Source organism: Procambarus clarkii, unplaced genomic scaffold, assembly GCF_040958095.1.
Source record: "Procambarus clarkii isolate CNS0578487 unplaced genomic scaffold, FALCON_Pclarkii_2.0 HiC_scaffold_217, whole genome shotgun sequence".
NCBI classification, from domain to species: Eukaryota; Metazoa; Arthropoda; class Malacostraca; order Decapoda; family Cambaridae; genus Procambarus; species Procambarus clarkii.
This window is the reverse complement of record NW_027189250.1, coordinates 402,103-413,380: the sequence shown is the minus strand read 5'-3', so window position 1 is coordinate 413,380 and position 11,278 is coordinate 402,103. Positions and strand designations below refer to the sequence as shown.

General features: G+C 47.8%; 1 protein-coding gene across 1 annotated transcript; it reads left to right on the top strand.

Moving 5' to 3' along the window:
• The first annotated feature begins 7,508 nt into the window (after positions 1-7,508).
• On the top strand, positions 7,509-11,042 carry LOC138361171 (uncharacterized). Its single transcript, XM_069320603.1, has one exon. The coding sequence runs from the start codon at positions 7,509-7,511 to the stop codon at positions 11,040-11,042; it is 3,534 nt and encodes a 1,177-aa protein (XP_069176704.1).
• Positions 11,043-11,278: the final 236 nt, after the last annotated feature.

The following is an 11,278-nucleotide window of genomic DNA, read 5'->3' as shown; positions in this document are numbered from 1 at the left end:
AGGCACAACTCTCCTAAACACGAGAGATAAGTATACAACTTTAGAACACTTTCCCACCAGGAGACTCGAACCCTAGCCAGCACAGAAGCCTTCCAGCAACTGGCATAACAGGTACGCCTTAACCCACTCCACCACCTGCTCAGACCCCTAAAAGAGATGGTAATTTCGGAGTATTTATATGCTCCAAAGACCACCACCTCTCAAGAGCAGTAGAGCAAGTGAGGGGTCATTTTTACGTTTTATCATCAAGTCCCTGTTAATATGGGAGAACACTGTGTCTATGCTTAAGGCACAACTCTCCTAAACACGAGAGTGAAGTATACAACTTTAGAAGTCTTTCCCACCAGGAGACTCGAACCCTAGCCAGCACAGAAGCCTTCCAGCAACTGGCATAACAGGTATGCCTTAACCCACTCCACCACCTGCTCAGACCCCTAAAAGAGATGGTAATTTCGGAGTATTTATATACTCCAAAGACCACCACCTCCCAAGAGCACTAGAGCAAGTGAGGGGTCATTTTTACGTTTTTTCATCAAGTCCCTGTTAATATGGGAGAACACTGTGTCTATGCTTAAGGCACAACTCTCCTAAACACGAGAGTGAAGTATACAATTTTAGAACACTTTCCCACCAGGAGACTCGAACCCTAGCCAGCACAGAAGCCTTCCAGCAACTGGCATAACAGGTACGCCTTAACCCACTCCACCACCTGCTCAGACCCCTAAAAGAGATGGTAATTTCAGAGTATTTATATACTCCAAAGACCACCACCTCCCAAAAGCACTAGTGCAAGTGAGGGGTCATTTTTACGTTTTTTCATCAAGTCCCTGTTAATATGGGAGAACACTGTGTCTATGCTTAAGGCACAACTCTCCTAAACACGAGAGTGAAGTATACAACTTTAGAACACTTTCCCACCAGGAGACTCGAACCCTAGCCAGCACAGAAGCCTTTCAGCAACTGGCATACCAGGTATACCTTAACCCACTCCACCAACTGCTCAGACCCCTAAAAGAGATGGTAATTTCGGAGTATTTATATACTCCAAAGACCACCACCTCCCAAGAGCACTAGAGCAAGTGAGGGGTCATTTTTACGTTTTTTCATCAAGTCCCTGTTAATATGGGAGAACACTGTGTCTATGCGTAAGGCACAACTCTCCAAAACACAAGAGTGAAGTATACAACTTTAGAACACTTTCCCACCAGGAGACTCGAAACCTAGCCAGCACAGAAGCCTTTCAGCAACTGGCATAACAGGTACGCCTTAACCCACTCCACCACCTGCTCAGACCCCTAAAAGAGATGGTAATTTCGGAGTATTTATATACTCCAAAGACCACCACCTCCCAAGAGCACTAGAGCAAGTGAGGGGTCATTTTTACGTTTTTTCATCAAGTCCCTGTTAATATGGGAGAACACTGTGTCTATGCTTAAGGCACAACTCTCCTAAACACGAGAGTGAAGTATACAACTTTAGAAGTCTTTCCCACCAGGAGACTCGAACCCTAGCCAGCACAGAAGCCTTCCAGCAACTGGCATAACAGGTATGCCTTAACCCACTCCACCACCTGCTCAGACCCCTAAAAGAGATGGTAATTTCGGAGTATTTATATACTCCAAAGACCACCACCTCCCAAGAGCACTAGAGCAAGTGAGGGGTCATTTTTACGTTTTTTCATCAAGTCCCTGTTAATATGGGAGAACACTGTGTCTATGCTTAAGGCACAACTCTCCGAAACACGAGAGTGAAGTATACAACTTTAGAACACTTTCCCACCAGGAGACTCGAACCCTAGCCAGCACAGAAGCCTTCCAGCAACTGGCATAACAGGTACGCCTTAACCCACTCCACCACCTGCTCCGACCCCTAAAAGAGATGGTAATTTCGGAGTATTTATATACTCCAAAGACCACCACCTCCCAAGAGCACTAGAGCAAGTGAGGGGTCATTTTTACTTTTTTTCATCACGTCCCTGTTAATATGGGAGAACACTGTGTCTATGCTTAAGGCACAACTCTCCTAAACACGAGAGTGAAGTATACAACTTTAGAACACATTCCCACCAGGAGACTCGAACCCTAGTCAGCACAGAAGCCTTCCAGCAACTGGCATAACAGGTACGCCTTAACCCACTCCACCACCTGCTCAGACCCCTAAAAGAGATGGTAATTTCGGAGTATTTATATACTCCAAAGACCACCACTTCCCAAGAGCAGTAGAGCAAGTAAGGGGTCATTTTTTTGTTTTTTCATCAAGTCCCTGATAATATGGGAGAACACTGTGTCTATGCGTAAGGCACAACTCTCCAAAACACGAGAGTGAAGTATAAAACTTTAGAACACTTTCCCACCAGGAGACTAGAACCCTAGTCAGCACAGAAGCCTTCCAGCAACTGGCATAACAGGTACGCCTTAACCCACTCCACCACCTGCTCAGACCCCTAAAAGAGATGGTAATTTCGGAGTATTTATATACTCCAAAGACCACCACCTCCCAAGAGTAGTAGAGCAAGTGAGGGGTCATTTTTTCGTTTTTTCATCAAGTCCCTGTTAATATGGGAGAACACTGTGTCTATGCTTAAGGCACAACTCTCCTAAACACGAGAGTGAAGTATACAACTTTAGAAGTCTTTCCCACCAGGAGACTCGAACCCTAGCCAGCACAGAAGCCTTCCAGCAACTGGCATAACAGGTATGCCTTAACCCACTCCACCACCTGCTCAGACCCCTAAAAGAGATGGTAATTTCGGAGTATTTATATACTCCAAAGACCACCACCTCCCAAGAGCACTAGAGCAAGTGAGGGGTCATTTTTACGTTTTTTCATCAAGTCCCTGTTAATATGGGAGAACACTGTGTCTATGCTTAAGGCACAACTCTCCTAAACACGAGAGTGAAGTATACAACTTTAGAACACTTTCCCACCAGGAGACTCGAACCCTAGCCAGCACAGAAGCCTTCCAGCAACTGGCATAACAGGTACGCCTTAACCCACTCCACCACCTGCTCAGACCCCTAAAAGAGATGGTAATTTCGGAGTATTTATATACTCCAAAGACCACCACCTCCCAAGAGCACTAGAGCAAGTGAGGGGTCATTTTTACGTTTTTTCATCAAGTCCCTGTTAATATGGGAGAACACTGTGTCTATGCTTAAGGCACAACTCTCCTAAACACGAGAGTGAAGTATACAACTTTAGAACACTTTCCCACCAGGAGACTCGAACCCTAGCCAGCACAGAAGCCTTTCAGCAACTGGCATACCAGGTATACCTTAACCCACTCCACCACCTGCTCAGACCCCTAAAAGAGATGGTAATTTCGGAGTATTTATATACTCCAAAGACCACCACCTCCCAAGAGCACTAGAGCAAGTGAGGGGTCATTTTTACGTTTTTTCATCAAGTCCCTGTTAATATGGGAGAACACTGTGTCTATGCGTAAGGCACAACTCTCCTAAACACGAGAGTGAAGTATACAACTTTAGAACACTTTCCCACCAGGAGACTCGAACCCTAGCCAGCACAGAAGCCTTCCAGCAACTGGCATAACAGGTACGCCTTAACCCACTCCACCACCTGCTCCGACCCCTAAAAGAGATGGTAATTTCGGAGTATTTATATACTCCAAAGACCACCACCTCCCAAGAGCACTAGAGCAAGTGAGGGGTCATTTTTACTTTTTTTCATCACGTCCCTGTTAATATGGGAGAACACTGTGTCTATGCTTAAGGCACAACTCTCCTAAACACGAGAGTGAAGTATACAACTTTAGAACACATTCCCACCAGGAGACTCGAACCCTAGTCAGCACAGAAGCCTTCCAGCAACTGGCATAACAGGTACGCCTTAACCCACTCCACCACCTGCTCAGACCCCTAAAAGAGATGGTAATTTCGGAGTATTTATATACTCCAAAGACCACCACTTCCCAAGAGCAGTAGAGCAAGTAAGGGGTCATTTTTTCGTTTTTTCATCAAGTCCCTGATAATATGGGAGAACACTGTGTCTATGCGTAAGGCACAACTCTCCAAAACACGAGAGTGAAGTATAAAACTTTAGAACACTTTCCCACCAGGAGACTAGAACCCTAGTCAGCACAGAAGCCTTCCAGCAACTGGCATAACAGGTACGCCTTAACCCACTCCACCACCTGCTCAGACCCCTAAAAGAGATGGTAATTTCGGAGTATTTATATACTCCAAAGACCACCACCTCCCAAGAGTAGTAGAGCAAGTGAGGGGTCATTTTTTCGTTTTTTCATCAAGTCCCTGTTAATATGGGAGAACACTGTGTCTATGCTTAAGGCACAACTCTCCTAAACACGAGAGTGAAGTATACAACTTTAGAAGTCTTTCCCACCAGGAGACTCGAACCCTAGCCAGCACAGAAGCCTTCCAGCAACTGGCATAACAGGTATGCCTTAACCCACTCCACCACCTGCTCAGACCCCTAAAAGAGATGGTAATTTCGGAGTATTTATATACTCCAAAGACCACCACCTCCCAAGAGCACTAGAGCAAGTGAGGGGTCATTTTTACGTTTTTTCATCAAGTCCCTGTTAATATGGGAGAACACTGTGTCTATGCTTAAGGCACAACTCTCCTAAACACGAGAGTGAAGTATACAACTTTAGAACACTTTCCCACCAGGAGACTCGAACCCTAGCCAGCACAGAAGCCTTCCAGCAACTGGCATAACAGGTACGCCTTAACCCACTCCACCACCTGCTCAGACCCCTAAAAGAGATGGTAATTTCGGAGTATTTATATACTCCAAAGACCACCACCTCCCAAGAGCACTAGAGCAAGTGAGGGGTCATTTTTACGTTTTTTCATCAAGTCCCTGTTAATATGGGAGAACACTGTGTCTATGCTTAAGGCACAACTCTCCTAAACACGAGAGTGAAGTATACAACTTTAGAACACTTTCCCTCCATGTCACGGACCCTGATCCAGCGTCCAATCTCTAAACAGTGACGGCCGCGCCATCTGTGGGTCAGCTCCCGAAACCCCCTCCAAACCGACGACGTGTACTAGCTACGAGGGCCAGTTTCCAGCCCCGTTCAGCGCTCAACACCGCCGCCGCTGACCTCTGGTGAGGTGGTGCTCAGACTACAACGCCATCTATGGAGTGGATATGTCGGGCGTTTGTGTCTGAGCCTGTAAGTGTGGTGTTTTAGTGTCCCTGTTATTGATGACGTGTCTGCTTACAGAGCCGACCTGGGACCACTGTGTTGAAGGTGAAGTCAGTCTACCCGAGGCAGCCAGTCTCCATACTGTCCAGTTTGCTGCAGCTGTTGTGACGTCGTCCCCCCGGAAGAACACTGTGGTGTGTTAAGCCTGCCAGTGGAGTGGCAGTGGAAGGATTTACCCGGGACCGACGGTTGGAGACGATAATCCACTGGGGTATTGAGGACAGGAGGGTGATTGGTGATATCACACGAGACTCCTGTCTAGGGCGTACCCCTTTTATCGTTCGTGGAGTGGCCGTGCCAGCCTTGGTGGCTCAGTACCTGCCAGCAGACCTGCTGGACGTGTGGTTGACGGCCTCCACGACGGTGCCCCCAGTGGACCTGTGTTGTGGCTGACCTGTGGCCAGGGTAGACTCGGCGTTCTCAGAGGACACGTCTTGAGGCCACGAAGAAAGCACCGCGGACTCAGCACCTAGCTTCGAGGATCCATAGTCTCCAGCAGAAGACTACAGTGTTGATCCCCTTGTAAAGTGTTAATACCCCTCCCCCTTGTGTACTCTTTTATTATATATATTAAACGGTGAAGGTGAACATTATATTATATTAAGTTCTTAGCTTTCTTTCCCTACTCCCTTTAAGTTACTTGCGTCATGGATCGCATCCCTTGATAGCCTCTACTGGCTTGGGGCCGGATATATATCTTCCTCTAACTACATCAGAGTAAGAACCCCGTTGCGTCCCGAGAGGGCCGTAACATAATTGGCATCCCCAGCGGGATCCGTCCCCTTGTTAAGTATGTTTGACAGGGGTGGTGAAGTGGCGTAATCCCTGTATATAATTCCCCCTGTGTGACGATTGTGACGTTATACGTCCTGTGCGGTGCTCAGTGACTAAGTGCGATATTGTGCAGTGCGGTGCTCGCTGTGATTAAGCGATTAAGTGCAATATTGACTAGTGCGGTGCTCAGTGATTTAGTGTAATATTGTAGAGCGAAGTGTTCGCTTGGACTCAGTGCAATATTGGGTAGTGTGGTGCCCGAAGTGATTACGTGCAATATTGGCAAGTGCAGTGTTTGGTGCGATAAAGTGCAGTATTGGCGTAGAACAGTGCTCGGTGTGTTAAGTGCTAGTTGAGTGTTCCATCTGTGACAATGGCAGAAAAAGCTACCATCGATGATCTGGACGATGTTCAGGCTTTTCTGAATAGAGTGGACTGTCTTGCCAGATTAAAGTATCTGAGCAAACCAGAGCTTGTACTAGTGAGCGCCTACCTGGAGATAAAGATCCGTGCCAGTGATTCCCGTGTGGAGATCTTGTCCAAGGTTCACCGGCACCTGAAGGCAGAAGAGAAACAGGAAGGCGAAACTCCTAGTACAAGGGAAGGGGAGGAGATAGCTTCCATGGAAAAGGAAGATAAGGGCAGCGACGTTGACAGTGATGCAGGTGAGCTGAATATAAGCTTGCTAACTGTCAAAATGCGTGCCTTGGAAATTAATCGAGAAATAGAGTGGAAGAAATTAGAAATGGAAAGAGAAAGACAAGATAAAGAATTGGCGATGAGGCGTCTAGAATTAGAAAGAGAAGAAAGAAGAGAAGAACGAGAAAGAGAGAGAGAAGAACGAGAAAGAGAAGAGAAAAGAGAGAGAGAAGAACGAGAAAGAGAAGAGAAAAGAGAGAGAGAAGAACGAGAAAGGGAGAGAGAAGAACGAGAAAGAGAGAGAGAAGAACGAGAAAGAGAAGAAAAAGAACGAGAAAGAGAAGAAAAAGAAAGACAGAGACAACATGAACTAGAAGTATTACGACTAGGCGCTGGACAGAGACAAACTGGAGTAAGCGGTTTCGATCCGGTAAGGAATATCAAAATGGTCCCCAAATTCAACGAGAGAGAAGTTTCGAAGTTCTTCGCAGCCTTCGAGAAAGTCGCTGCCTCTTTGGAGTGGCCAAGGGAGAATTGGGCCATCATGATACAGTCAGTCTTGACTGGGAAGGCCCAAATCGCCTACTCTACGTTATCCCTTGACGACTCCAGCGATTACGATATGGTGAAGAAAGTGGTGCTCATGGCGTACCAATTGGTACCTGAGGCATATAGGCAAAAGTTCCGAAACCTGAAGAAGACCTCAGAGCACACTTTCACCGAATTCGCCACCATCAAGGAGCGACTTTTTCAAGAATGGTGCGCCTCTCGGAAGGTGGAGACCAAGGAAGACCTCGAGCAGCTGATTCTGCTCGAGGACTTCAAGGATTGTTTGTCTGGAGACCTGAAGACGTACCTAGAGGAACAGCAGGTAGAGACCTTGAGTGCGGCAGCCACCATGGCGGAAGAGTATATCCTGACTCATAGGCCATCTGCTAGGTACGTCCCGAAGACCTATTCAAGGTATCCAGCCAAACATAAACCGGAAGATAGAACTGCCCCTCGTAGTGCCGCCAAGTCAACCTCGGATAGTCCTCGGAGGTTTAGTCCGAAGAGGGATGTATTGTGTTGGACCTGCGGTAAGAGAGGACATATTGCTGCGAAGTGTCGTAGCAGTTCAGGTAATAATCCCCGTAGGGAAGTCATGCTGATGAACAGTATAGTACCACCGACATCCACCCAAGAGAAGAGGAAAGGATTGTTCGCCCCATATACCTCCCAAGGATATGTAGCCAGTGGCCTTGCAAGTACGCCTGTGGTAATACTTAGAGACAGTGGAGCGGCCCAGTCTCTAATTCTGGAAACATCATTACCCGAAGGTATATCGGCGGATGAGATGCAGAAGGTAATCCTGGGAGGATTCCCTTCCACCTTGTACGTTGCCCCATTGGTACAAGTACATCTAGACTCTCAGCACTTCAAAGGTGAGTGTCAGTTGGCCGTGGTGGATAGTCTTCCCATAGAGGGAATTGACGTAATATTAGCCAATGACTTAGCCCTAGGATTGTTACCCAACTGTCCCCTGGTAGTGGATATTCCAGAACGTGAAGAGACCAGTCCCATCGCAGCAGTGCAAACCAGGTCTCAGGCGCACCTCCATGCACCCCTAGATCTAAACACTTTGTTTGACTCTCCTCCTATCCCGCAGGTTACAAGTAGCCATACACCAGTCCCACCAGTCCAGATGCCGGTTCCCGAACGCTGGACTCGGGCCCAGCTGATAGAGGAACAGAAGAAGGACCCTCAGGTACGGAAGTTGGCCAACACCGTAGACTCTCCTACGAAAGGAGGGGATCTATATGTGTGGTCAAGTGGTGTACTGTGTCGCCGGCATCCTCCGAAATACCCCCAGTCAAGGGCGGTAGGTGATCAGATAGTCGTCCCAGCCGTGTTCAGATCTAAGCTGTTAGAAACAGCCCATGCTAATAGATTTGCTGGACATGGTGGGATCTCTAAGACTTTCCACCGCCTAGCCAAAGGTTTCTACTGGCCGCATATGAAGGAGGACGTACGTCATTTCTGCAAGACCTGCCATGCCTGCCAAGTGGCCGGAAAAGCAAACCAGCCCGTCCCCAAAGCCCCTTTACACCCCATTCCATCAATAGGTGAGCCCTTCGAACACCTCATCTTGGATATAGTAGGCCCTCTTCCACCTGCTACCTCAGGGGTGAAGTATTTGCTAACAATACTAGATCGGGTTAGTAGGTACCCAGAAGCGATCCCCCTTAAAACCATCACAGCTAAGGTTTTGGTGAGACAACTGCTCTGGTTCATCTCGCGATACGGTCTTCCCAAGACCATTCAGACGGACCAGGGGTCTAATTTCATGTCCCATTTGTTTCGCCAACAGATCGCCGACCTGGGAATTCGACAGGTTACCTCTAGTGCCTACCATCCCGAGTCTCAAGGAGCTTTGGAACGTTTTCACCAGACGTTGAAGGGCATGCTTCGGAAGTTTTGCTACGACAGGCAGAGTAAGTGGGTTGAAGAACTGCCCTACCTCCTATTTGCGGTAAGATCAGTACCCAATGAATCCATAGGAATCTCCCCATTCGAGATGATCTTTGGTCACTCAGTAAGAGGTCCCTTAGAGGTGGCACGAGACCATTGGCTGGACGCAGAAACCAACGAGGATATTGTGGACTGGTTGTCTACAAATAAAGGACGGCTGTTCTCAGCCTGGGAAATGGCTACTAGGACCTTAGAAAGTACACAAAGAACTATCAAGAGCAGGTATGATAGGAGGACCAAGCAAAGGGAGTTCCAAGTAGGAGATCTGGTTTTGGTGTGTACTCCTACAATAACTGGGAGTTTGAGCGCCAGATTCGTAGGTCCCTACCCGGTTGTAAAGAAGGTTACTAACCTCAATTACCTTCTGAGTACTCCAGACCGTCGTAAGAAAGAGACTCTGGTTCATGTTAATATGATCAAGAGATACGAGGGGCGGGATACACTCCCCGTAACCTTAGTGACCACTAAGGACGACATTGAGGAGGAGGAGGAGGTGTTGACTAACTCAGACATTCTGTTAAACTTGCAGGCAAAGTTGACACACGTAGCCGAAGGACATCAATCATCATTGCTGCGGATGATCCGGCAATACAAGCCTATCTTCGACGATGTTCCAGGGTTAACATCTGTCATGAGGCATGATGTCGAGCTGGAGGAAGGCGTCCGACCCATAAAGCAACACCCGTACCGTCTCAACCCACTGAAGAAACGGGTGGTGAAAGAGGAGGTAGATTACATGCTGAAACACCATCTGATAGCCCCGAGCTCGAGCCCATGGTCTTCCCCGATACTACTAGTGCCCAAACCTGGTAAGAAATACCGTCTTTGTATTGATTATCGCCAGGTGAATAAGGTCACTGTAGCAGATACCTACCCTCTCCCCAGAGTAGAGGAATGTCTGGATGCCATAGGTAGAGCCCGGTACCTGACAAAATTTGACCTGTTCAAAGGCTATTGGCAAGTTCCCCTCACGGAAAAAGCCAAACCCATATCAGCATTTGTGACTCCCGACGGGCTGTTTGAATGTCAGGTGATGCCATTCGGGATGAAAAACGCAGCCTCCACTTTCCAGAGACTGATGGGTACGGTGTTGCGTGACGTGAAAAACACCTTAGTCTACATCGATGATGTATTAATATATGATGTAGATTGGCAGGATCATCTGCGTCACATAGAGGATTTCTTCAAGGCCATGCTCCAGTCAGGATTGGTGGTCAACCTGCATAAATCGGAGTTTGCCAGAACCTCTGTCATCTTCCTAGGTCATAAGGTTGGAGGAGGATGGATTGCGCCGAAGGCCAGCAAGATCGAGGCAATAGTCCAGTATCCTACGCCAGCTACCAGGAAGGACATCTTGCGTTTCCTTGGTATGGCTGGGTTTTATCGTAAGTTTGTCCCTAATTTTTCCTCCATCGCCGCCCCCTTGACCAATCTGCTGAAGAAAGGGGTAAAGTTAATATGGAATGAGAATTGCCAGAAGGCATTAGAGAGTCTCAAAGCAATTCTGATCTCTGCTCCAATCCTCAGGTCCCAGAGCTTTGAGGATAGATTCATCCTGACGGTCGACGCCTCTGACTATGGCCTGGGCTCCGTTTTATCCCAGACGGACGAGAAGGGGGTGGAACATCCGGTGGCCTATCATTCTAAGAAGTTCACCCCCAGCCAGCTGAATTACTCGGTCATAGAAAAGGAAACGTTGGCCTTAATTAATTCCGTCCAGCACTTCGAGGTATATTTAACAAGCAATGGCCATCCTATATTAGTACGGACCGACCATAACCCTCTGAAGTTCCTGGCTCAATTTAAGCAAAAGAACCTCAGGCTCACCAGATGGAGTCTACATTTGCAGCAATATCCCCTCCAGATTGAACACATCAAAGGGGTGGACAACGTGGTAGCTGATGCATTATCTCGCATCTAAATCCACGTACTAATTTGGTTTGTCTTCTCTTTTTATAGGAACCCAAACCAAATTCTTTTGGTGGGGAGGTGTCACGGACCCTGATCCAGCGTCCAATCTCTAAACAGTGACGGCCGCGCCATCTGTGGGTCAGCTCCCGAAACCCCCTCCAAACCGACGACGTGTACTAGCTACGAGGGCCAGTTTCCAGCCCCGTTCAGCGCTCAACACCGCCGCCGCTGACCTCTGGTGAGGTG

What these genes read in the sequence shown, in the direction of transcription:
- LOC138361171 (XM_069320603.1), top strand. Translation starts at nt 7,509, where the DNA reads ATGGCGGAAGAGTATATCCTGACTCATAGGCCATCTGCTAGGTACGTC.